The sequence below is a fragment of the Physeter macrocephalus genome, chromosome 18, assembly GCF_002837175.3.
Source record: "Physeter macrocephalus isolate SW-GA chromosome 18, ASM283717v5, whole genome shotgun sequence".
NCBI lineage: Eukaryota > Metazoa > Chordata > Mammalia > Artiodactyla > Physeteridae > Physeter > Physeter macrocephalus.
The window spans coordinates 44,808,029-44,835,495 of NC_041231.1; the positions used below are offsets into that span (position 1 = coordinate 44,808,029).

The window sequence follows — 27,467 nt, forward strand, 5'->3', positions numbered from 1 at the left end:
TTTTCTAAATAGTTTATAGAATGTTTTTATTTCCTTGAAATAAGTTAACCAACTTTATTTTTAAAATTTTCAAGTCATTTGTTTTATTTCACTTACGCATTCTTTTTTTAAAAAAATTTATTTATTTATTATTTATTTATGGCTGTGTTGGGTCTTCGTTTCTGTGCGAGGGCTTTCTCTAGTTGTGGCAAGCACGGGCCACTCTTCATCGCGGTGCACGGACCTCTCACTATCGCGGCCTCTCTTGTTGTGGAGCGCAGGCTCAGTAATTGTGGCTCACGGGCCTAGTTGCTCCACGGCATGTGGGATCTTCCCAGACCAGGGCTCGAACCCGTGTCCCCTGCATTGGCAGGCAGATACTCAACCACTGCGCCACCAGGGAAGCCCCTACTTACTCATTCGTATTAAATCTTTGTTTCATTGCATCATGGTAAAAAATGTGGCCCAAACTATTTCCACTTTTAGGGAAGTTATTGTGGTTTTCTTAGTAGTCTAGTGTGCAGTTGATTTTTATAGATGTTCAATCCCTCAAAGATAGACAAAGCTGGAGAAGACTCTCCCACTGCAAGTGAGGTCTTTCCATTTCTTGTGTATCACTGTTTGATGTTGTTATTGATGAACAGAACTTTAATGTTACATAGTCATTATAATTTTTATCTTTCATCAACAGAAAGTAATTTTACTTTTCTGTTTAAAGCTTTTGTCCTGAATTACATCTTTAGAGATTAATATTGTCATTTCTATTTTTGCTTATATATACTTAATATATTTTTGCCCATCTTTTACTTTCAACTGCTTCATATCACTTTGTTTTAGGTGAGTCTCTATTGAGTAGCATGTGAGTGGATTTTTTTCTACCCAATATAAGAATCTCTGACTTGTAAAAGTAGAGGTTTTTCTTTGTATTCACATTGGCAGTGGTAATGGATATGCTTGGTCTTTATTCAATTATCTTGGTTTTATTGGTTGATCATTCCCCCGCAAAGCATTAGTTTCCACAAAGGCAGAAGAGTAGAGAGAGTTTTGCTTCTCTGGATTTTCTTTCTTCTTTCTCTCCCTCCCTCTTTCTCCCTCTTTCCCCCAGAGGAAATCTGATTGTAGGAAATCTGATTTTCTACCATGTATCCCTAAAAATAGTTTGTGTTGCCTGTTTTTGAATTTCATGCAGTATGTACCATTTGGTGTCTGAATTCTTTCACTCAGCAATATGTTTTATGAGATTCCCATGTCGCTACACGTAGTGGTCTGTTCTCATTGCTCGAGTATTCCATGCATTCATCCTGCCTTCGATGGCAGCTGGGTAGTTTCTAGTTGAGGCTCTACCCAACAGTGTTGCTGCCAACAGTCTCACTTGTCTTTCCTCCTGCATATGTGCATGATGTTTCTAGGGCTCACAACCAGGAGTGGAACTGCAGGTTGTGAGGTAGGCACATTTTCTGCTTTGCTAAATGATTCCAAAGTTTTCCACAATGCTGGCCCCAGTCCATCTCCTCTAGCAGTGTAATGAGCAGCAATCTCATTACCCATGATCTTGACAACACTGGCAACGGGGTGGAGCAGGAGTGAGCCGTCCTCATGGACAGTCCCTCATGGGATTCTTGGGGTGGGGACTTCAATGGAGTGGTGGCTCCCCACCACTGCTGATTCATGAAGACCCAGGCTTGCAAGCTGCTTCCTCTCAGGAATTCACCTCCCAGGCCCAAAACACCTGGCCTCTACCCATGAGCTGTTCTCTTAAAAATGCAGAGTGGGAAAAAGGAAAACTTCAGTTCCAGCTCAATCAATCACAGCAGGAACTAGCCATCAGCCTCTCAGAGCCTCAGTTTCCATACCTCCAGGGGAGCCATGAGAAGGGCTTCATAAAGGAACTTGAACTGGGCACTGGGAGTGCCTCACAGGCCAGGCACTAGGCACTGTCACAAGCCAGATACCTGGCGCTATCACAGACTTAGGGTTAGGGATACAGGGGCCCCGTCAAGGCCAAGGCTGAGCCCAGGAGGCACTGTCTCGGGCCAGACAGCACGTGCTGTCACAGGCTCAGGGCAAGGCATCAGCAGCACCATTCCAGTGAGGTGTCTGGCAGCAGCATCACGTCATGGCTCTGGCAGGCCATGACCCAGACCACATTGTCTACTTAGCCTCCTGCTGCTGCCCCAGCTGGGTGAGCCCCCAACCGTGGGGCAGAGGCTCACCCCCTGCTGCCCTGCATAAACAAACCATGAGTTCTAGAATTCTCACACAGTAGAGATGCCCTGCCCCACCCTGCCTCCAAGTCCCATAATGAGGACCGGTGAGGGCCGTGCAGTTGCTTGCCGTGGCATGTGGGCAGGGAGATCTTCAGGGCCTCGCATCTCCATTTCCTTCTGCCAGGGCTGAGAATAATCTCTATGTTGAAGGTAGGGCTTTGGGAACATGGGAGAGAGGCAGGAGGGCTTTGTTTGCCTGGGTGCCTATATCAACTGTCCTCATGCCTGCACGGCCTCCATTTGTTGCTGATGGGCATCTCTTCGTCAGACTGCGTGGTGTGCCAAACCTGGGGACCCAGACAGTGTCGAGGCAGTTCCTGTTTGCCAGTGACCATGAACATGAGGAAAGAGCCTTATTAAAAATGGAAACAAAGTAATATCCATGGAACAGATTTGGGAGGCACAATCTCAGAGAACTGGGACTTGTGATGAGGACGATGTGATATGTGGGTGACTGCTCATCCCACATAAGGCATCATTCACATGGCTTATATCTCAACACCCCTTGAAGTGGGCTTTACCAGTATCCCCATTTCACAATAGGAACCTGAGGCCCAGAGAACTAAGTGCTTGTGGTGCCAGGATTCAATACCAGTTTTCAGTAGACTCTTTGGGGGTAAAAAGTGTGGGACGCCATGTGACAAGGTCTCTGGGCTCCCACCCTAACTGACCACATGTAATCTTGTGGTGGCAGCCCTGATTCAGGTCACCTGCCAGCTGTCCATTCTGCCCCTTGGCAGAAAATTTGCTGGCATGGCATCTGTTAGTGGGGATGTGTTCCCCAACTTAGGGAATTTGTCCTTTGCCTTCACTGTGTGACTCCCCTTCCCAGACCAGTTCCTTGAGTGAGTGAGTGAATGAATGAGTGCTCTCCTACTCCGTGCTGTCCTCAGGCATCTGTGATGTCTGGGGGTGGTGAGGATGTGCACTGCTCCTTGTAGCTAACTGCTGTGCCTGTGATGATGTGGGGGTGAGGGTCTGGGACCTTGTAGGGACGGAGGTCATGAACCAAGACACGCATTCCCATTGCCACGTGTGAGTGCATGGGGTGACATCGGAATACAGCTTTTGAGTGGGAGTGCTTCGACTCTGGAACTCCAAGAAAGGGTAGAGGTGGTCCGCAGTGGAATCTGTTTGAGCCACTGAGTGTCCCCCGTGTATGGAATGGTATCACTGTGTCTATGACAAGATTGATCCGCAACACCTCATGCCCCCAAATTAATCCATCATGGCTCCAGATTCAGCTGCTGTTCTTGGTGCTGGCGTCTGCTGTTGGCATCTCCAGGCTGAATCCTGCACGTCTTGTATAAGGTTTGGGGGAAGGAGATCAGAGTCAACGTTGTCCTGGACATGAGTTCTGAGGAGTACTGTTCTCTGAAACTGAGGAACCCACTGAGGGTGTGGAGCACAGAAGCAAAGCCCAACCCTACCTCTTAGAGCTGTCACTTTTTAAGTGGCGAAGTTCTTTCTGTGGGACCCTGGATCTCCAGGGCCTAAGCTTTGTGAGAGAGTCAAGGGCAAGGCTTTGGAAGTCCTCTCTTTCCTCCCAAAGTCTCCATTGGAGCAGGCTGTAATCTGAAACAAGGTAGCCATAAACCCACCACAGTATATGAGAAGGGCTGGAAATGTGGCTCCCCCTTGGGGGAGACAGAAAATAAGACAGCAAGCCATTGGAGAGAAACATGGGCAAGAATGGAGCAATGAGAGGGCAAGGCAGACAAAACTCCATGGAGATGTTGGGGCTTGTGCAGGTGCCTGTGGATCCCTGTGGGGAGCCACTGGTTGAGGGTAAAGGTGACCAGCCATGGGAGTGTGTGGCAAGAGAACCAGCCATCCACATCTGATAGCAGTACCAGGAGCCCTGGGACATGGTGGAACAAGACCAAACATCAATGGTTTGGGACCCTCTGAGGGACTGCTATGAGGCAGAGCCCAGTAGATGTTTCTGCTAATGTGTATGAGTTGCAATAGATTAGCCTGGTCTGTTGATTGTTGTACCCTCTCCACCACCACCACGGAACGCGCCTCCGCCGCCCCCCTTCGCCCCCCACCCCATTCCCAGGCAAGGACGAGCCTTGCTTGCTGCTGCTGAGTCCCTGGAGCTCTGGTTGGCACTGCACGCTGAACTGCTGAGGGAAACACTTTCTGGAACCACGTCTGTTTGAGACAGTGTAAATACATGTCCAACTTTGCCTGTATGAGGAGGTCCATGACCGCCTGTGACAGCTTCTTGGCCAGCCCAAACTTTACAGCAGGCTATACACAAGGAACCTTTTAATTTGTCTTTAATCTTGGTCTCCAACCATTGCTGTAGAATTTCTCCCTTTCCTGTCCTCGGTGATGTTCAGTTCTTAAATACCAGTCCAAGGTGGTCCAGTTCAGAATCTCAATCTCCTATCCAGTTCAATGCAGCCCCCACTGCTCCCACTCCTGCTGTTGGGGCCAGTGAGGGGCAAGGAGGAAATTGACAAGCATCTCTACTCATTTCCTGGTATGGTTGCAGAGAGCGCACCTCCAGGGCTGGTGGTCTATGGAGGCAGGCCCTGGAGTTGCACAATGTGACATCACAGTCCATTGCTTTCTGGCTATAACTGACTAGCAGCCCTGCTCATTGTGCCCCATCACTTAGCGCTTACTGACACTCACCCCTCTGATGATTTCTCTCTTCTCCTTCACTTGTGTAAACAAGGGAGAAGGGATGAATCCTGGGCTGATGGATTGTAAGAAGCCCTGGAGGGGTTGTCTGGTCCCCGTTGTTTGGAGGCTCTCTTTATAACATGGGGCTCCTGCTGCCTCTGGGCCTTTGGTTGCCACTTTGGGGGTGGTGAGAAAAGCCCCTTCCCACATGTGCGTGTGGCAGTGGCTGCTTGTGACGGCTGGAAGTCTGAGGACTGCCCTTTGCTGCCTGAGAGTCTGCATGGGGCTGTGATGGCCCCCTCTCTACCTTTTTTCTAAGGGTCCTGGTTCCAGGCCTGTGGTCAGACTAACATCTCCTGCGAGAATGTGAAGGGGAAGCTAGTAGAGGCAGGCAAATGGCCATGGCAGGTGAGCATCCTATTCCTGGGCGCGAACAACTGCAGCAGCTCCCTCATCCACCACCAGTGGGTCCTTACAGCTGTGCACTGCTTTCAGAGGTCAGTCAGTGTGGCCAGCCAGTCTCAGGGGCTTTGCTTTCTGGTCTGGGAGGCCCTGCTGAATCTGGGGATCCGGGAGTAGGGGCCTGGCTGGGTAGTCCTGTGCTCAGCCTGTGTCTCTCCAACCATTCCATGTTTGACCTCACTGCTGGTGATCTGCCTCTTACCCGTGACCCTGCAGATCCAAGGACCCCAGATCATACTCCGTGAAGATGGGAATTCAACGCCTCTCAGAAAATGGCACCGACCTCTCAGTCACTTGCATCGTGATTCATGAGGATTTCACCAGCCTCATGTCTCAGGATATTGCCCTCCTGAAGCTCAGGGACTCTGTCTCCTGGTCCCCCCTCATCCAGCCTGTCTGTCTACCAAACCCTAAACTCAAGCCATCTCTTGGATCCATGTGCTGGATGATCGGGTGGGGACAAACGTATACTCGAGGAACGTGAAGGCAGTCCGAGGTCCCAAGACACCTGCCTCTTCAGAACATAACTCCACCATGGTCTCCTCCATCCATTCCTTTATTCACTCATTCACTCATTCACTCCATCAGCAAATATTTCCTGAGCACCTACACGTGCTGCACATCGCCCTGAACTCTGTTGATAGGAGGATATACACGGTGCCCTGGTGTAAAAAACACTCATGGTGTGTATGGACCTCAGTTCCCAAAGTTAAGTTAACTCCAATGTCAAGCTCTCACCTTGCAGCCTGGAAGGAAATTAATCTTTGGCTATTAATGGGATTTCCTGTCTGCAGGTGGCACAAGGGCTGTGGTCTCAGGGGGGTACCTAGGCATTGGGTAGCCATTGTACACACTTGTTACCTTGAGCACCAATAATTCCTGTCCCTTGTTGGTGTCATTCTGAGGTCCTAGAATTGAGGAGCCTTTGTGGGGTCCTGCCCTCCAGGGGGTGGCTCACTCTGGGCTCTAGGGTCTTGCCACATTGGCAGGTAGCCATGGAGCAGTGCCCAGCCATTCACCCTCATGGAACATGAATTACTGGGGTAATCTCTCCTTGGCTTCATTCAGTGCCTGGATGTTGGTCTGAGCCCCTCGGGAGACTTTTTAATGAGCTCAGGCTTTTTCAAAAGTCAGAACATAACTCCACCATGGTCTCCTCCATCCATTCCTTTATTCACTCATTCACTCATTCACTCCATCGGCAAATATTTCCTGAGCACCTACACGTGCTGCACATCGCCCTGAACTCTGTTGATAGGAGGATATACACGGTGCCCTGGTGTAAAAAACACTCATGGTGTGTATGGACCTCAGTTCCCAAAGTTAAGTTAACTCCAATGTCAAGCTCTCACCTTGCAGCCTGGAAGGAAATTAATCTTTGGCTATTAATGGGATTTCCTGTCTGCAGGTGATCGGGTGGGGACAAACATATCCTCGAGGTACGTGAAGGCAGTCCGAGGTCCCAAGACACCTGCCTCTTCAGAACATAACTCCACCATGGTCTCCTCCATCCATTCCTTTATTCACTCATTCACTCATTCACTCCATCAGCAAATATTTCCTGAGCACCTACACGTGCTGCACATCGCCCTGAACTCTGTTGATAGGAGGATATACACAGTGCCCTGGTGTAAAAAACACTCATGGTGTGTATGGACCTCAGTTCCCAAAGTTAAGTTAACTCCAATGTCAAGCTCTCACCTTGCAGCCTGGAAGGAAATTAATCTTTGGCTATTAATGGGATTTCCTGTCTGCAGGTGGCACAAGGGCTGTGGTCTCAGGGGGGTACCTAGGCATTGGGTAGCCATTGTACACACTTGTTACCTTGAGCACCAATAATTCCTGTCCCTTGTTGGTGTCATTCTGAGGTCCTAGAATTGAGGAGCCTTTGTGGGGTCCTGCCCTCCAGGGGGTGGCTCACCCTGGGCTCTAGGGTCTTGCCACATTGGCAGGTAGCCATGGAGCAGTGCCCAGCCATTCACCCTCATGGAACATGAATTACTGGGGTAATCTCTCCTTGGCTTCATTCAGTGCCTGGATGTTGGTCTGAGCCCCTCGGGAGACTTTTTAATGAGCTCAGGCTTTTTCAAAAGTCAGATTGTGGTTTGGGGCCTTTATACATCGCTATCCCAGGAAATGGCCCTGCCTCCCACATCACGAATCTCGATAGCTCCAAGATGGAGATGTGCCAAAGAGCTGAAGGGATGACGAGGCAGGATCTCTCTCTCTTCGGAGACCCCACAGCCGTCCTACAGTCTTAAGGAGGTGGCTGTCAAGATTGTAAACAACGAGATCTGCAATCAACAGTACAAGTTCCTTTTCTTGAAGGGCCAGAAAAAGTTAATCAGGAATGACATGATTTGTGCCAGCTTACAGTGGGGCATGGACACCTGTCAGGTGCGCAGTGTCTAGACCCGGGCAAGAAGACGACTTTCAGTGGTCATGCATTCCTTTCCACATGGCACTGGGAGACCTTATGAAAATCTCCTTTCCCTGGGCTTCAGTTTCCCAATATGTAAAATAAGGGTGAAAATACTTTTCACTCCTCTCCACAATTATGGTTAATAATGGCAGTACCTCTCAGGTTATTTGAGCACTTCTGAACATCAGTCACATGCCCAGATCTGGACCAGATGCTGGCAGAACGAGTTTAGCATAAATGGCATCATTCTGTAAGCAGCTTCTGCCTTGCATCTTCTAGTCAACATTGTTTTTGAGATTTGTCCATATTGATACATGCCTCTGTAATTCATTAATTAACAGTTCTATCTACAGTATTCTCTTTTGTGAATATTCCACAGTTTATTCATTCTCTTGTTTATAAACATTGAGGTAGCTTCTAATTTTTTCATATCGCATACTCTGCTGCTCTGAATATTCTTACACACGTCTCCCTATTTACATGTTCCAGAATTTCTCAATATGGTGCATCCTGCAAGGAACTGATGGGTCATAGGCTGTGCATACTTTCATCTTTAATAGTCATTGCCAAATTGTTTTCCAAAGTGATTGTATTAATCTATATTCTTACAGCAGTGTTTGAGAATTCCATTGTTCCATATCCTTGCCAACTTTTGGTATTGGTCAGACTGTAAAATGTTTTCCATTCTGAGGATGAGAACTAGAGAAATAGTATCCCTTTGCGGTTGCATGTACCTGTCCCAGTTACTAGTGCAACTGTGCATCCTTTCATATGTTTATTCACCATTCATAATTCTTTTTTCTGTGAATCACTTGTTCAGATAGTTTACACATTTTTCTATTGTTTGCCATTTTCTTTTTATTATATTTTAATGTTTTGGATACTGATTTTATGTTCATTGTGTATATTGCAAATATTTTCTTTCTTTTTGATCATTTTGTATATACTCTCCTTTGCTCAACAGCAATTTAGATTTTTTAAAACAAATTTTTATTGGAGTATAGTTGACATAATGTTGTGTTAGCAATTTAGATTTTATTTCAATCAAACATATCATATCCTTTTTTTTCCTTTTTAGTTTATGCTTATTTAAGAAATCCTTCATTTTCCTGAGGTTATAAGGACATTTTCCTGTTTTCTTTTTCCTAAAAGTTTGGGAATTTTGGTTTCCACATTTGGGTCTTGAATCCATGTGCATTCATTTTGTAAACGGTGTAATTTAGGGCTCTATTTTTATTTATTTTGTGTATGGACTACCAATTGTCCCAGTGTCGTTTGCTGAAAGAAACATTTCCTGTACTGGCTCTCACCACTTCTCTCATAAATCAAATTTCTATATACATAGGGGATAATTTCTTGAGTTGGACACCTTCAAAAATTTTTTCATTTTTAAGACAAGTATTTCTTGTGGTTTTTAAAATTGAAGTCTAGTTGATTTATTATGTTAGTTTCAGGTGTATAGCATAGTGATTCAGTGTTTTTGCAGATTATATTACATACTTTATAGCTTATTACAAGATAATCAGTATAATTCTCTGTGCTCTACAATATATCCTTGTTGCTTATATTTTATATATATTGAATAGTAGTTTGTATCTGTTAATACCATACCCCTAATTTGTCCCTCACTGCTTCCCTCTTCCCTTTGGTAACCACAAGATTGTTTTCTATATCCGTGACTCTGTTTCTGTTTTGTGTATACGTGCATTTGTATTATTTTTTAGATTCCACATATAAGTGATATCATACAGTATTTGTCTTTATCTGACTTATTTCACTAAGCATAATATTCTCTAGGTTCATCCATGTTGCAGATGGCAGTATTTCATTCTTTTTATGACTGAGTTATATTCCATTGTTATATATATATAACATATATATATGTTATATATATATATCTACCTATGTCTATATATATCTCACATCTTCTTAAGCCAATTGTCTGTGGATGGGCACTTGGGTTGCTTCCATGTCTTGGCTATTGTAAATAGTGCTGCTTTGAATATTGGGGATGCATGTATATTTTTAAATTAGTGTTTTTGTTTTTTCCAAGTGTATACCCAGGAGTGGAATTACTGGATTATATGGTAGCTCTATTTTTAGTTGCTTAAGGAACCTCCATACTATTTTCTGTAATGGCTGCACCAATTTACATTCCGACCAACAGTGTACAAGGGTTCCCTTTTCTCTACATCCTCTCTAACATTTGTTATTCGTAGATTTTTTGATGATAGCCTTGCTGACAGGTGTGAGGTGATACCTCACTGTGGTTTTGATTTGTGTTTCTCTAATAATTAGCAATGTTGAGCATCTCTTCACGTGCCTGTTGGCCTGTCTTCTTTGGAAAAATGCCCAGTCAGGTCTTCTGCCCATTTGATTGGATTATTTGTTTTTGTGATATTGAGTTGTATGAGCTCTTTGTATATTTTGGATATTAACCCTTTGTCAGTCGCATCATTTGCAAATATTTTCTCCCATTCCATAGGTTGTCTTTTTGTTTTGTCAAGGTTTCCTTTGCTGTGTACAAGTTTTTAAGTTTAATAAGGTTCCATTTGTTTATTTTTGCTTTTATTTCTTTTGCCTTAGGAGACTGATCCAAGAAAAAAATTGCTGTGATTTATGTCAAAGAGTGTTTCACCTATGTTCTCTTCTAGGAGTTTTATGGTTTCATGTCTTACATTTAGGTCTTTAAATCTTTTTTTTTTTTTTTTAAAGAAGATGTTGGGGGTAGGAGTTTATTAATTAATTAATTTATTTTTGCTGTGTTAGGTCTTCGTTTCTGCGTGAGGGCTTTCTCTAGTTGTGGCAAGCGGGGGCCACTCTTCATCGCGGTGCATGGGCCTCTCACTATCGTGGCCCCTCTTGTTGTGGAGCACAGGCTCCAGACGCGCAGGCTCAGTAGTTGTGGCTCACAGGCCCAGTTGCTCCACGGCATGTGGGATCCTCCCAGACCAGGGCTCGAACCCATGTCCTCTGCGTTAGCAGGCAGATTCTCAACCACTGCGCCACCAGGGAAACCCCTTTAAATCATTTTGAATTTATTCTTATATATGATGTGAGGGAATGTTCTAACTTCATTGTTTTACATGTGGCTGTCCAGTTTTCTCAGTACCACTTGTTGAAGAGAATGTGTTTTCTCCATTGTATATTCTTGCCTCCTTTGTCATAGATTGACTGTAGGTTTGTGGGTTTCTCTCTGGGCTCTATTTCTGTTCCATTGATCTCTGTGTCCATTTTTGTGCCAGTATCATGCTGTTTTGATTAATGTAGCTTTGTAGTATAGCCTGAAGTCTGGGAGAGTTATATCTCCAGTTTTGTTCTTTTTTCTCAGGATTGTTTTGGCATTTTGACATCTTTTTTTGTTCCATATAAGTTTTAGGATTATTTATTCTAGTTCTGTGAAAAATTTCCTGGGTATTTTTATAGGGAGTGCATTAAATCTGTAGATTGCTTTGAATAGTATGGCCATCTTAATAACATTAATTTTTGAAATCTAATAGCACAGGATATCTTTGCATTTCTTTCAGTCTTCTTCAGTTTCCTTCATTAATGTTTTATAGTTCTCAGTGTATAGGTCTTTCACCTCCTTGGTTAAGATTAGCCCTAATTTTTTGTTTGTTTGTTTGTTTGTTTTTGACACTATTTTAAACAGGATTTTTAAAAACTTTCTCTTTCAGGTATTTCATTATTAGAGTATAAAAATGCAACAAATTTCTGTATATTAAACTTGTATCCTGCAAACTTACTGAATTCATTTATTAGTTCTAATAGTTTTGGATGGAAACGTTAGGGTTCTCTATATAGAGTATCATGTCATCTGCAAATGTGACAGTTTTACCTCTCCCCTTTCAATTTGGATACCTTTTATTTATTTTTCTTGTCTGATTGCTTTGGCTAGGACTTCCAATACTATGTTAAATAGCAGTGACAAGAGTGGGCTTCCTTGTCTTGTTTCTGAATTTAGGAGGAATGCTTTCAGCTTTTCACTGTTGAATATTATGTTGGCCCTGGGTTTGTTATAAATGGACTTTATTATGTTGAGATATGTTCCCATATGTTGTTGAGATACCCACTTTGATGAGGGTTTTTATCATGAATGGATGTTGAATTTTATCAAAGGCTTTTTCTGTGTCTACTGAGATGATCATGTGGTTTTTGTCTTTCCTTTTGTTAATGTGGTGTATCACATTGATTGATTTGTGTATGTTAAACCATCCGTGGGACCCTGGAATAAATCCAAGTTGATCATGGTGTATGATCCTTTTTATGTATTGTTGGATTCAGTTTGCTAATATTTTGTTGAGGACGTTTGCATCTATATTCATCAAAGATATTGGCCTGTAATTTTCTTTTTTGGTAGTGTCTTTTTCTGGCTTTGGTATCAGGGTAATGGTGGCCTCATAGAATGAATCTGGGAGTGTCCTCTCCTCTTCAAGTTTTTGGAATAGTTTGAGGATAGGTGTAACCTGTTCTTCCTATGCTTGGTAGAATTCCCCAGTGAAGCTGTTCATACCTGGATGTGTGTTTGCAGGGAGTTTGTTTGTTTGTTTGTTTATTTGTTTTACAGATTCTATTTCACTTGTAGTGATCAGTCTGTTCAGATTGTCTGTTTCTTCTTGACTCAGTCTTGGCAGGCTATATGTTTCTAGAAATTTGTTCATTTCCTCTGTATTGTCCAATTTGTTAGCATATAACTGTTTATAGTATTCTCTTATGATTTTTTTGTATCTCTGTGATATTGGTTGTTATTTCTCCTCTTTCTTTCTTATTTTGTTTATTTGGGTCCTCTTTTCTTCTTCGTGAGCCTGGATAAAGGTTTATCAATTTCATTTATCTTTTCAAAAAACCGGCTCTTGGTTTCATCATTCTTTTATATATATATCTTTTAAATCTCTATTTTACTTATATCCTTTCTGGTCTTTATGATTTCCTTCCTTCTGCTGACTTTGAGCTTTCTTTGTTTTTTTTTTTTCTTAATCCTTTTAGGTGGTAGGTTAGGTTGTTTATTTGAGATTTTTCTTTTTTTCTTGAGGAAGGCCTGTATCACTATAAACTTCCCTCTTAGAACTCTTTTGCTACATCCTGAAGATTTTGGAAAGTTGTGTTTTCATTTTCATTTGTCTTGAGGTATTTTCTGATTTCCTCGTTGATTTCATCATTGACCCATTGGTTTTTCAGTAGCATGTTGTTTAGTCTCCACGTGTTTGTTCTTTTCCCATTTTTCTTTCTGTAGTTGATTCCTGGTTTTATATCACTGTGGTCAGAAACATGCTTGATGTAATTTCTATCCTGTTAAATTTGTTGAGGCTGGTTTTGTGACCTAGTGTGTGATCTAACCTGGAGAACATTTCATGCCCACTTGAAAAGAGTGTGTATTCTACTTTTTTTTTTCTTTTTTAGATGTAGTGTCCTACAGATATCAATTAAGTCCAGCTGGTCTTTGGTGTCACTTATGAACTCTGTTGCCTTACTGTTTTTCTTTCTGGATGATCTGTCCATTGAGGTCAGTAGGGTGTTAAAGTCTCCTACTATTATTGTATTATTGTTAATTTCTCCCTTTATGTCTGTTAGTATTTGCTTTATATATTTAGTTGCTCCAGTATTGAGTGTATATGTTAACAAGTGTAATATCCTCTTCTTGTATTGATCCCTTTATCATTATATAATATGCTTCTTTGTTTTTCATTATGGTCTTTGTTTTAATGTCTATTTTGTTTGATATGAGTATTGCTACCCCCACCTTCTTGTCATTTACATTTGTATGAAATATCTTTTTCTATCCCCTCACTTTCAGTCTGTGTGTGTCTTTTGCCCTGAAGTGAGTCCCTTGTAGGCAGCATAATGAAGGGTCTTGTTTTTGTTTTGTTTGTATCCAATCAGTCACCCTATGTCTTTTGATCAGAGGATTTAGTCCATTGACATTTAAAGTAATTACTGACAGGTATGTACTTATTGCCATTTTATTCCTTGCTTTCCAGTGTTTTTGTAGTTCTTATTTTTTCCTTTCCTCTTCTTTTTGTTTTTCCCATTGTGGTTTGATTATTTTCTTTTATAGTATTCTTGAGGTCCTTTCTTTTTGGTTTTTGTGTATACAAAACCTACAATAGGTAGGTTTTTGATTTGTGGTTATCATGGGGTTTATATATATTGACCCATAATTATATCTATTTGCTTTAAACTGAAGTCATTCAAGTTCAAATACATTCTAAAAGATCTACATTTTTTACTCCCCTCCTCCAGATTTTGTGTTTTTGATGTCATATTTTATATCTTCATGCTTGTCCCTTTACTGTTTATTGTAGTTATAGTTGCTTTTACAATATTTTTTGGTTTTTTATTCTATGTACTGGCTTACTTAAGTTATCTTCAATCCTTACTATATATTTGTTTTTCCTTTTGGGATTTTCCCTTTCCTACAGATTATTTCTTCTTTTCCATTTAGAGAATGTCCTTCAACATTTCTTTTAGGGTAGGTTTGGTATTGCTGAGTTCTTTTAGTTTTGCTTGTCTGAGAAATTATTTCTCTCTTTTTCTGTTCTAAATTATAATCTTGTTGGATAGAGTATCCTAGGTTTCAGGTTTTTCCTTTTCATGAGTTTGAGTATATCATGCCACTCCCTTCTGGTCTGCAAAGTTTTTGCGGAGAAATCAGTTGATAGCTTTATGGGGGTTCCCTTGTACATGACTCTGTTTTTCTCTTGCTGCTTTTAGGAGTCTCTCTTTATCTTTAACTTTTGACATTTTAACTATGATATGTCTTGGTGTGGGTCTGTTTGGATTCATCTTGTTTGGGACCCTCTGTTCTTTCTGTACCTTGATATCTGTTTCCTCCTTTAGGCTTAGGAAGTTTTCAGTCATAATTTCTTCAAATACATTTTCAATCCCCTTCTCTCTCCCTTCTCCTTCCAGAATCCCTATTATGCATATGTTGTCACATTTTATATTATCCCATAGATCTCATATTTTGCTTTCTTTTTTTTTTCCCATTTGTCTGTCTGTCTGCTGTTCTGATTGGGTTATTTCCATTATTCTATCTTCCAGATCTCTTATGTGTTTTTCTTTGTCATTTAGTTGGCTATTCATTGCTTTTAGAGTGCTTTTTATCTCAGAAATTGAATTATCTACTTTTGATTAGGTCTTCTTTATAGTTTCTAGTTCCTTGTTAAAAAAAAATCTGTGTTTATATTGATACTCTTTCTTAATTCACTTAACATTTTTCTTAGCAACTTTTTTTTTGAAATTTCCCCCTTTTCTTTTTTTAAAATAAATTTATTTATTTATTTTTGGCTGCATTGGGTCTTCGTTGCTGCATGCGGGCTTTCTCTAGTTGCGGTGAGCAGGGGCTACTCTTCGTTGCGGTGCGCAGGCTTCTTATTGTGGTGGCTTCCCTTGTTGCTGAGCACAGGCTCTAGGCATGCGGGCTTCAGTAGTTGTGGCACGCGGGTATTAGCAACTTTTTGAAGTCAGCGTCTGGTAGACTGATTATCTGTTTCATTATTTGGTTTTTCAAGGGTTTTCTTTTGCTCTTTCAGCTGGGAGTAGTTCCTCTTTCTTTTCATTTTACTTAATTTTCTCTGTTTCTGTGAATTTAGGTGAAACAGTTATCTGTTGTGGTCTTGAAGTGGTGTTTTTATGTGGGAGTGTCCGTACATAGACTGTGTGTGCCCAGTGTCTTTGGTGTGAGGGCCAGATTTAATGCGGGTGCCAGCCACGTCTTTCCTCATGGTGTGCTGGCCACTGTCACCTTGATAGAGGGTGTGGCTGGTGATGGAGGAGCTAGAGCCTGCACAGGGTATGAGGTGGGACTTCCTCTCTGCTCCCTGGCTGTGGCTGCCCTGTGAGGGGTGGAGTCTGCTCCCACATTGCTAGAGCGGAAACTCTGAGGTTGGGCTTGAGCCAGCTCTGTTCCCTTTAAGTGTGTGTTTTTCCTTCTCCCTGCACTGGGGCTTTTGCCCCAAAGGAGGGGAGTGCTGACGTAAATGGGGCTGAATTGGAATATAGTTGATTTATAATGTTGTGTTGGTTTCAGGTGTACAGCAAAGTGAATCAGTTATCTATATCTATATATCTATATCCATATCTCCACTTTTTTAGATTCTTTTCCCATATAGGATGTTACAGAATATTGAGTAGAGCTCCCTGTGCTATACACTAGGTCCTAATTAGTTATCAGTTGAGAAGTTTGACTTTAAATCAAGTCTAGCTTTGTGATTATAGCGTGGCTATGTATATTCTGATTTCTGGACTGAGATGTTTATGTGACAGCGTAATCATACTGATTATGATTACATTAATCACAGTGAGAAAAACGTTCTGACTCTGCCCAGTTTTTACCCAGGATCAGGGAAAGAACTCACCCCTTAAATACATTTTAAAGGGACAAAGGGGGTTCCAATGAAGATGCCTGTTGTGTTCAATATACCATTTACACTTTTCCCTGTCCTTTGCCCATGTTTTTCTGTTAAACTACTTTTCTTTTTATTGATTTGTAAAAACTGTAGGTATTATATGCTGTGGTAATTGGTAAAAGAACATCATGTCTTTTTCAACTTAATTTTAACTGGTTCATAAGTATAGGTGTATACACACACACATACTTATGGAGAGAGAGAGAAGATAAAACAAATATGGTTAAACATTAAACTAGTGAGTCTAGGTAAAAATATTATACTTGTATATTTTCTGTAAGTCTTAAATTATTTCAAAATAAAAAGTTAAAAAAATTACTTTAGGAACCGGAAGTTTTAACCCTTTGTGAAATACTTTACAATATTTTACGCTACTTGTCCATGATTTACCTTTTTTTGGTATGGATTTCTTCCCATAGAGTTAATTATTAAAATTTTCATATGTTCATATTTATTGTTATTTCCCTTAATGATTGTAGTTTTCATGCTGTGCTTAGAAATATCTTTCCCACCCTAAGATTATAAAATTCTTTACTCATACATGTTCTTAATTCTTTTCTTTAAATATTTTAATTTTGATTCATCTAGAAGGGTGAGAGAGGAAACCAGTTTTATTTTTCTCCAAATATAGCCAGTTATGTCAATAATTTTTATTGAATACTTTTTTTGGCAATGAATTAGAAATGCCCTCTTTATTATATCATACATTCCCATCTTATTTTTGTGTATTTCTGCCCTTTGCAGTCTCATTCGTGTGCCACCACTCTTTTTAAATTATTGTAGCTTTATAATTCCTTTTTGTATGTGGTAAGGCAAGTCCTCCTTCATTATTCTTCTTTTAAAGAATTTACCTTGCTCTTCTCCCATGTTCATTCTAATTGAACAATCTTTGTCTCGAGGTACTTTCTGATTTCTTCTTTGATTTCATTGTTGACCCATTGGTTGGTTTTTTTTTAATTAATTAATTTATTTTTTACTGCATTGGGTCTTTGTTGCTGTGCATGGGCTTTCTCTAGCTGCGGCGAGCGGGGGCTACTCTTCATTGCAGTGCATGGGGTTCTCATTGCAGTGGCTTCTCTTGTTGCAGAGCACGGGCTCTAGGCACGCGGGCTTCAGTAGTTGTGGTGCATGGGCTTAGTTGCTCCGCAGCATGTGGGATCTTCCCCAGCCAGGGCTGGAACCCGTGTCCCCTGCATTGGCAGGCAGATTCTTAACCACTGTGCCACCAGGAAAGCCCGACCCATTGGTTTTTTAGTAGCATGTTGTTTAGTCTCCATGTGTTTGGGTTTTTTCCCCATTTTCTTTTGAACAATCTCAGTATAATACTAGAAGGAAAATCATGTGGTGATTTTGGGAGAATAGACTCTATTTTGCTGTATTTTATTTGTGTCCCTAGAGCAGGAGTTTATATAGCTTTCTCCATATAATTACTGCATGCTGCTTCTTAACTTTATTCCTAGATATTTTATATTACATCTCTATTGTAATATAAAATGTTTTTTTCAGTGTTTTTTCCGTTTGTATTATATATTGATTTTTTGTGTATTTACTTTGTATTAAGCAAAATTCCTAGATACAGTGGATATAATGGATTCTCTTTAATTTTGAGACATACCATCTGCAAACAATGGTAAATTTGTCTCCTACTTTTCAATATGTATGCCTCTTACTTCTTTTTCTTGTTTATTGCAATGTCAAGAATTATATTCCAGAACAATTGCTCTGTCTTCCAGGAGACACTGTGCTATCTTGTTTTAGGTATGTCTCTTAATAAACAGTATAATGCTCAGTGCTATATTTTTCAACACATTTGGGAGGCTTTCCTTTAATCCATTTACCAAGAAGAATGTTTCTTTTTATCCCCCTACTTTATGTATTGGTTTGATTTTTTTTCCACTCCACTTTTCCCCTGTAGTGGTTTAAAAGTTGTCATATCTCAATGTCATTCTTCTACAGATATTTTCCACACACGTATTTAAACTTGACTAACACCTAGAGTTAATCAACGTCTACTGCTTCCTCCTTAGCAGGACAAGAGCCTTCCTTCTTTTTCACTTGCCTCATTTCCATCCCCCAGACTCATCTTGTTGAAAACATCTGGGAGTTCAGCTCACTGAACCCTTCTATTATATCCAAGAGTTTTTAGTTGACTCTCTTGGGCTTTCCAGGTCTATGCCCATATGAGCTACAATTAGTGATGATCTTGCCTCTTTCGTTTTCATGATTTTTACTTTTTTCATTATTTTGGGTACTGCTCCCCAGAAGCAACCTGGAATTGTAGCTCTACTTTTTCTTGTTGCTTACCTTCCTGGAAGTCCTTCCCACACTTCATCATGAAGCATGTTGCTAACATGGCATATCATCTGTCAAGGAGAGAGCCACTCCTTTGTTTCACTGTGGCATTTTATTTCAGGAATGAATGCTATGCTTCATAAAATGTGTTTTCTGCAGCTATTACGAAGACTGTACACTCTTAACTCAGCTAGAGTGAGTTAGAGATATGGTTGACTGGACTCCATATCTAGAGTGCTGAGTCGGTTCCATCAACAGATTCTTCATGTCCATTTACCCTGCCTGCCAGGATTAGCCCTCCCTGGTCATGGTGTGCTTTGGTTTCATTCATCTGTTGGATTCAGATTTATAATATCTTTTTTTAGAATACATTTAATTTATTTGTTCATCCAACAAGACACCCTGTGCTGGGCTCTGGGCCAGGCACAGGATAGTGTTTGTGCATGGCCCAGGAGAGGTACTGGCCCTGGAACAGCAGTCCTATGAGACACCAACCACGCAGCCTTTGTGTTTTGTTTTGTCTTCCTCCAGTGAGGCTGGGCTCCACTGAAGGTGTGTTGAGGAAGGCACCCCCTTTGTCAAGTTATAGAATCATGACTGTGCTTCACTTGAAAGCACAGTCTATGTTCTGGAACATTTGAAATAACATAAATTATCTGCTCCTTGAATGCTGGATAGAAGTTGCTTGTGAAACCACATAGGCCTGTTTTCCTTTGAAGGGGTAGTTCTTGAGCAATACTTTAAGTTGTTTTGTCCATGATTATTGGATTTTCTTAGAAATTATTCATTTCATCCAGATTTTAGATCCATAAAGAGAAAGTTATAAATAGTCTTCAGATACTAGAAAGTGTATTTTCCCTGGATCTGATTCTAGTCTCTTTTCTACTTATACCACAAAGTATTTGAATTTTCCTTCTCTTTGAGTTTTTCTTGGTAGCACTTAACAAGATATTTATTTTGTTTTTGTTTTTTAAGTACAATTTATTGATTTTATTCCTCAAGTCTGTGATTTTTTTGCTTTCTAATGCATGACATCTGCTTTTTGTCTTAATTAATTCCTTTTCAAGTGTGTTCAGCTGAATGTGCAGTGATAAATAATTGATGATGATAATAAATTATTTTCATTCTCTCTTGTTTGGTATTAAAGTATTTAGACTAAGACTCTTCTGTGTGAAATTCAGGCCCACATCCCATGGACTTTGCAATGTATGGCCTTCTTATCTTTCTACACTCTAACTGTAGATTTTAATTCTGTTTTTACTTTAACATTTTTGAAAGTTAATTTTTTTTCTTTGATGGGGGTGGTTCACATTTTGTTACTGGATTCTGGCTTAATTTCACTGTGGTAAGAGAATGTCCACATACAACATCTTTCTCTCTCTCTTCTATTTTCTCTCTCTCACTCTGAGTTCTCTTTTTCTCTGGATTGCCAGAGTCCAGTCAACCATATCTCTATCACTAGCTTGATTATCACTGGCTTGATTTTCCCCCTTCATCTTACATTTTCTCTCGCCACAAAAGGCCCCTGCTGAAATCTGTTTAATACGTCTTTAAAGAAGTCTGTATCTTTGAAAAATGCGTAGTGTTGCTATATGTGTATTTTACTTTGCATAGATGATGTTGTGCTACAGTCCCCTCCTGTATTTGTTGAGGAATCTCAGTTTGTTCGAGAATCCACGTTAAATAGTTTTATTCTTTCCAGTCATTGCCCCCATATGCCCTGTGTCAAATCTTCCTCCTTTCTCCAAACATCATTTTGGGCAGAGCCCATAATTTTCAGTTATTAAATACCTTGTCCTATTGTAAGTCTCAATTTAAAAATCAATTTGATTGGAACTTCCCTGGTGGCACAGTGGTTAAGAATCCGCCTGCCAATGCAGGGGACACGGGTTGGAGCCCTGCTCCAGGAAGATCCCACATGCCGCGGAGCAACTAAGTCCGTGCACCACAACTACTGAGCGTTCTAGAGCATGCGAGCCAAAGCTACTGAGCCCGTGTGCCACAACTACTGAAGCCCGCACGCCTAGAGCCAGTGCTCTGCAACAAGAGAAGCCACCTCGGGGCTTCCCTGGTGGCGCAGTGGTTGAGAGTCCCCCTGCCGATGCAGGGGACACGGGTTTGTGCCCCGGTCCGGGAAGATCCCACATGCCGCGGAGCGGCTAGGCCCGTGAGCCATAGCCACTGAGCCTGCGCGTCCGGAGCCGCAACGGGAGAGGCCACAACAGTGAGAGGCCCGCGTACGGCAAAAAAAAAAAAGAGAAGCCACCTCAATAAGAAGCCCAGGCACCACAACGAAGCGTGGCCCCTGCTTGCGGCAACTAGAGAAAGCCCACGTGCAGCAATGAAGACCCAACGCAACCAAAAAGTAAATAAATAAAAGTCAATTTGATTTAAACTTCACCAAGCCCTACTCCATCTCCCTCCTCTGGAGCATGGGGGTCTGGACACTGGGAGCTGACAACTGGGTCAGCCTAGACATGGAAACCTTCAAGTCTCCCTCAACTCACTTTCTCTGCTTGTTAATTTTCAGGGTTTCCCTAGATATGCTAAAATTGACCTCTAGTTGATTTTAGACAGAGAAAATGCCCTATCTTAATTCATCATCTATCTTCCTTGAGATTTGGTGTCTTTCATTGAACAGATGGTCTTAACTTTGATGTAATTAAGCCTAACACATTTGCCCTCTTCAGGTTTGTGGGGTTTTATCTTATTTTAAAACATGTGCTTCATCCCAAGTCATAAAGTCATGGCCCTACATTTTTAATTAGCTTTATCTTTCTAACTTTTCACATTTAGAGTTTTATTTCCTCTGGAGTTTTGTTATGGCAGGGTCCAACTTCATTTTTCTCCATCAGTTTCTCCACCATCTACAGCAGAGACCTCCTTTCTCACAGTCGTGACACTTTCTGGAGCATGTGCCAAGTTTCCTCCACCTGCAGGCATCTGGCTGGCTCTCCGTTGCCCCATTGGTCTATTTTTCAGTTTCTATGCTAGTACCGTGGTTTCTATAATTATAGCTTTGAAATATATCTAACTCTGTTTAGCTATTTCTCCAGTCCCCAGCCTCTCCAATTTGCTCTTTTTTTCTCAAAACTGTCATAGAATTCATGGACTATTATCCTTCAATATCAGTTCTAGAATCAGATTGTCAAGGTCCTGAAAAAATCCTGCTGGCATTTTATTTGGAATCGCTTGAACTTTAGAGGTCAACATAAGGAGAACTGACATTGTTATAATTTTTGACTCTTTCACTCTCTATTGAATACAGATAAAAGAATATTTATAAAATGTGTATGGAGAATAAAGAATAACACAACCAACACCCATACCCTCAGCACCAAGCCTATAAAATAGTGCATTACCAGAAACTTTGAGGCTTCCACGTGATGATTTCTGAATCTCAAACCATGAAGGCTCTGATGCTGCTTTTGTTTTTTTCTGCTGGCTGGCATTTGCTCTTGGTGCCTCAGCTTCCCTGTGTGCAGGGTGATGTTTTAAGAGTGAGGACGTGTTCTTTAGAGTGTTTTTTTATGGGAGTTCGCTGAAGCATGGCTTGAAAGTGGGTTCCTTCAGTCAGAATCTATATTTGCTTCTGCCAGATACCTGGATATAAAACCAACCCAGGACCTCTTGAAACGACGTTCTTGGCTCAAGTTTTTTTAACCGCCCAGACAGTGTGAATTCAAGCTGCAAGTTCACATGAGGGCAGGTGTTCCTAGTTTATCGTCTCTCGGAAGGTGTGGTCCTTTCTGGGAGGTATAGTTTTTTGCAGGAGGTTTCCTCTTAGGCTCCCCTCCTTGGGCAGGCCCTGGGTTTTGCCTTTTGTCTTCTGCACCCACGAATGAGGCTGTGAAAACCAAAGCTCAGTTTCACTGGGTTTGGCCTATGGCCTTGGGGCAAAAGTCATCTTCTGGGCTTTGCTGATGGCTCTCTGTGTTTCAGCCCTCCCTTGGGTTTTGCACTCTGAGGAGTCTTTATTTTCCTGCCAGCTCACCCATGCATTTAAAATCTCACAGGTTTAGTTACCTTCAGCACGGTGGGAAAGGGGGTCTAGTCTTCCACACTGTAGGAAGCCAATGTCGAGATCTGACTTTTTTACTTTGTTTTAAGTTGCCTCATCTAAGAACAACGCTATATCCGTACATTAACGTAGATCTTCTTTTGTGTTCTTAAGTATAGTTCTATTATTTTTTCCTTACATGTCTTATGCACTCTTCATTAGATTATGTCTTATAAATCTTGGTTTGCACTACATTAAAAAATATATGTGCGGGAGGGAGAGCATGAGCTATTTTTCAGATTTATGAAACTTTTCAACAATACAGAAGAATGTAAGAAAGTTTTAAGAAAATCATAAAGCCACCATCAGCAGAAATAACAACTACTACTTTTTGATGTATGCTGTTGTAAACATTATTCTTATACATGCACCTGCTTTGCACAAAGAGAGAGGGGGCAGGTTTGCATTTCAAATGGCTCATTCTGTAAGCAGGATTGTAGGAAAGAAGAAAGTCAAGAGCAACACCTTGGAGGCCCACCACGATTTAAAGAGAAGGCAGAGGAGGGGACCGGTAGTTATGGTCAGAGAGTTAGCAGGGGAATGCAGAGAGAGGCCATTGTGATCCTGAGCTTGGGCCCCAGTGCGGTGCTTTCATGTCACAGAGCAGGTTCATAGCCATGCCTCGATATCAGGGACAGCACGGGCCTAACACAGCTCGTGCTAAGGATATGGCCTGGGAAGGTGCAAGGACTTGCAGGAAGGTGTCCGGGACTTGCAGGGAGGCCTTCCTGCTGCCTCCTTTATGCCTCCCTTCCTCCCCTCCACAGGGTAACTCTGGCAGTTCCCTTGTCTGCCAAGTGAACCACACCTGGATTCAGATGGTGCTGAACTGGAGCTTTAGCAGCAGCCGGCACCACTTCCTGGGTATCTACACCAGCACCTCCCACTTCACCGACTGGATCAAGACACAGATCAGTGATGTGAGGTTTGTCAGCAGGGCTGGGCCAGGCTTCCTGAGCCTGGTCTTCCTCACTGGCTACATTCTGCTGGTTTCCTTGGGCTCCCTGTGGCTCCTGTGAGTGCTGTTTCCAGGGCAGTCACTCCCGGAGGCCACTTCTTCCTCCCCTCTGTCTGTCCTCAGGAGAAGTGGAGGCTGGAGGAGCACAGGACATCAGGGCAGAGTACTCTGGGGGAGGGTCCCAGAGCCACTGTTTTTTCAATTGTTCAATGAAGATGCTCTTGAACTTTGTGTCACTGAAGTCATCATCTTTCTTCTTGATTATGGCCAGACCCTTCCAAGCCTCCCCACCCCCAAGAGGCCTGGCTGTCCTCTCAAGGGGAGCCTCCCTGATAGTCCTCCTTGTACTTGTGCTCATCACGTTCCCCTCTCTGGGCTACAGTTTCCTCTTCTGCCAAATATGGAGCTGGACTTTGTGATCTCACTCCCTGCTTAGTCATCCCAGCACTCCAGCAATCCCCAGGTCCCCATGACCCTCTCCTGGGTCTCTGACCCAACAGTTTTCCCTCAGGCCTTACTGTGAGGGTTGGCCTCTTCCCAAGAAACTCACAATGACCAGACCTGCACTTGTGGACCTAGTTCCAGAACGTGTGGGTCTCTCCCAAGCCCTCATATCACCCTAGGAGTCTACAGAAACTGACTGGTTCCTCCTCCCTCCCTGGCAGGGATGGGTGATGATGGGGGGCAGGGAGGGGTAAGGCAGAGTGCCTGCTTAGGTGATTGTGTGAGGTGACTGCACCCTGAGTTCCTGAGCTGCCTTAGTGACCTCCATCATACTCTGAAGAGGAAGGACAGGCGCAAGCTAGCCAGACTGAGAGGGCAGAGCTCTGCCACCCTTGTGGAAGGTAGCATGGGGGCCCCCTCAGACCTGGTAGGCCTCTGGTTCACAGTGGCCAGCTACCCTTGCCCTCGGGCTCCAGAGTTTAGTAGGTGTGGTTTGCAGGAGATTGGAGTACTGAAAGGCCAGCCCTATTGTCTCTCCCAAGACAGCAGGAGCTGGCAAATGTTAGATTGTCCCGGCTTGATTTAGTTTTCACCTTATCTTTTATTAGGCTAGAATTTTCCAACAGCTTTGAACCAAAGCTTCTCATAGGATTTCCCCAGAATACTTTTTTTTTTTTTGCGGCTGGCAAATGTTAGATTGTCCCGGCTTGATTTAGTTTTCACCTTATCTTTTATTAGGCTAGAATTTTCCAACAGCTTTGAACCAAAGCTTCTCATAGGATTTCCCCAGAATACTTTTTTTTTTTTTGCGTTACGCGGGCCTCTCAATGTTGTGGCCTCTCCCGTTGCGGAGCACAGGCTCCGGACGCGCAGGCTCAGCGGCCATGGCTCACGGGCCTAGCCGCTCCGCGGCATGTGGGATCTTCCCGGACCGGGGCACGAACCCGTGTCCCCTGCATCGGCAGGCGGACTCTCAACCACTGCGCCACCAGGGAAGCCCCCCCAGAATACTTTTTAATTGTGTTATCCATCTGTGTCACTGAGCCATCAAAATGTTCCCCAAATTCCAACATACCAAGTGGCCTTCTGCTCCCAGAAGGGCCCAATGGTTACTGTCCCTCTTTCTCTGTTTATGGAAACCTCACCTGTGTCATCTTTCTAAGCAGATGGATCTGTAAGGGAAGGGCATTTGCTGAATGGCGACAATGCTTAAAATTATGCACTCTTGAAATATTATTATTGAAAACATTTCAATCTGCTTAATTTCAGTGCCCTGGGGCAAGGCCCCACCATAATTACCAGGCTGGAGGGCAGGTGGGACCGCTTGGAAATCCCGGATCCTAGCCCCAGGGGTTGGGCCTTCATCTCACCGGGTAGGGATGGAAGTGGGCTGCCGGAGGAGGAGGTGCAAGAACCGGCCGAGGTGAGGTTAAGGGACTCCAGGAAACTGCTTGGCCAGGCCGACTGGGAGACACGGGGTCCCAGGAGGGCAGAGGCGTGGCCAGAAGCCAGGCAGTCCTGAGCACCAGCAAGCCAGACAGAGGGCGGCCGGGACACCAGGAGCACCATCGCGGGGGGGCCACTGGGGGGCGCCGCGCGGACGGGGTCGGGAGCGCCCGCGCCCACCACACCAAAGAAGCTGCCGCTGGCTGCCAATGGGGGGCGCCGTCGTGGGGCGAGCCCTGGGAGCGGCGTCGCGAGAGGAGCGCCGCGGCTTATCGCTGCTTCTCGGAGATGGAGCTCTGGTGTGGGGCGCTGGCCGGCAGGCGCAGTCCCCCGCGCGCCCGGACGTCCGCCCTTGACCACGCCGGGCTCCTGCTGATGCTACTGCTGTTACTGCTGCTGCTGCTGCTGCTGCGGCCCGCGGGTGAGCCCCGCCCCCGCCCCTCCTCCCACAGGCCTGGCCTCCACCTCTGATCCTCTCCGTCCTTCCACAGGTTGCTTGGGTGCTGGCGAAGTGCCGGGGGCACTGTCCACGGATGCCCCCGCTGACCTTGGCGCCCCCTGTGCCCCCAGTGCCACCTGTCCCTCGGGCGGATGTCGCTTTCCCCGGCAGGCTGCCACTAGCCAGCTGCCCAGGACCCTGCAGTACTCTGCTTCTAAAGCCGACGAAGGTGAGTTCCTTCCCCGTGAGTACTGTGGCCTCCACGCGGGAGGAGGGTGCCCAAGCAGCCTTGAGGACCTTAAGGGACAGCGGAAGAAGGGGCACGGAGAGTGAGAGGGGACCTTCCTTTTACCAGTGCTTATTGAACACCTATTGTGGGCCAGGCCTCCCATGCTGTTGAGGTAGGAGGCAAGGAAGGTCGGGGGAGCCTGGGGTGTGCTCACGTCCTGACTCCCTGAACGGTCTGTGGGGACAGCGCCTCTCCATCCGGCCCAGTCCCTGATCCAGGCTCCCAGCCAAGGCCTTTGGGGATCTCCAGCATGGCTTTCAGGGAGCCTTCCCTTGTGTGTCTCGGGGCACACCCACAAGACATTCTCTCCAGCAGTGGCTTCCAAGCATGTTGAAGTAAGACCCACATAAGAAATACTTCTCATCCTGGAACTGAGTGCACAGAATTTAACTGTCACAGAAAGTCACACACAGGACCCAGCTGCACCCTGCTGTGCATGCTGCTATTCCCTCTCCTGTGTTAGCCTTTACAGCCGCTGGTGACAGCCCACTTACATTGATCTCACAATCCTCTAATCCATTTGGAACACGTAGGAGCAGGACTGCTGTGGTGTTGGATATGTGCATCTTCAGTTTAAAGAACTTTTTCCATAAAAGCTTTTCCAAAGTGGCTGCACCCATTGACCCGCCCTCCAGCAGTGAGTGAGCAGTCTGGGGCCGTGCTCCTCACCAACACTTGGTATCAGGGACATTTAGTTTTGCTTGGCAGGTGGTGGTGAGCAGAACCTCACTGTGATTTAAGTCCACACTTCCCTGAGGACTAATGGGGCTGAAGAGCTTCTGCGTTCGTTTGCTATTGGGGTTTCATCCTCAGATGTATGTGTTCATGCACACTACCCATTTTTCTCTTAGGTCACCTGCCTTTCTCTCACTGAATCACAGGAGAAGGATCCTAGAGGAGGGGGAGGGGTCTTCCTTGGCTGAAGTAAGGGAACCAGGTGGAAACACAGATGGGTTTGTGAAGGGCCTGGCCAGAGCTGAGGTCTGCTTGACCAGGACAAAGGAGCTAGTGGCGCACCAGGCTGGTCAGCTGGGAACGCCCTGGGACCTAAGCTGTGGGACCAGAGAGAGGGATACCTGGGGAGTGCTGAGGCCCTTCTGAGGCTGGAGACCCCAGTCCTCATGTGAACAACATCATTATGTGATGACCAATGAAGAAGGAGAATCATTGGATGGCTGCAGGCCAGCTAGAGAGGTGGGAGATCAGGCTGAGGGGAAGGAGGAGGGAGAGGTGCTGTGGGATGTGGCTGGAAGGGCCCATTCGTTATCAAGCTCCTTTCGTTTTCCTCCTTAGCCTATGGCTTCTCCTATGAGCGGGACCCCACCCTCAGGGATCCGGAGGCCATGGCTCGGCGGTGGCCATGG

General features: G+C 43.8%; 1 protein-coding gene across 1 annotated transcript; it reads left to right on the forward strand.

Annotated features, from left to right (window-relative positions):
* Window positions 1–2,095: 2,095 nt before the first annotated feature.
* Window positions 2,096–24,577, forward strand: LOC102982958 (serine protease 46). Its single transcript, XM_024123791.3, has 5 exons — window positions 2,096–2,161; window positions 5,217–5,380; window positions 5,562–5,810; window positions 7,562–7,742; window positions 23,295–24,577. Exons 1-5 carry the CDS (start codon window positions 2,096–2,098, stop codon window positions 23,544–23,546), a joined length of 912 nt encoding a protein of 303 aa, XP_023979559.1. The 3' UTR covers window positions 23,547–24,577.
* Window positions 24,578–27,467: the final 2,890 nt, after the last annotated feature.

Excerpts from the sequence above, each read along its gene's own strand:
- LOC102982958 (XM_024123791.3), top strand. The coding sequence starts at position 2,096 with ATGGCTCTGGCAGGCCATGACCCAGACCACATTGTCTACTTAGCCTCC. Across the intron at positions 5,381-5,561 it reads GCTGTGCACTGCTTTCAGAG|ATCCAAGGACCCCAGATCAT; the intron begins GTCAGTCAGTGT and ends GTGACCCTGCAG. Across the intron at positions 7,743-23,294 it reads GGGGCATGGACACCTGTCAG|GGTAACTCTGGCAGTTCCCT; the intron begins GTGCGCAGTGTC and ends TCCCCTCCACAG.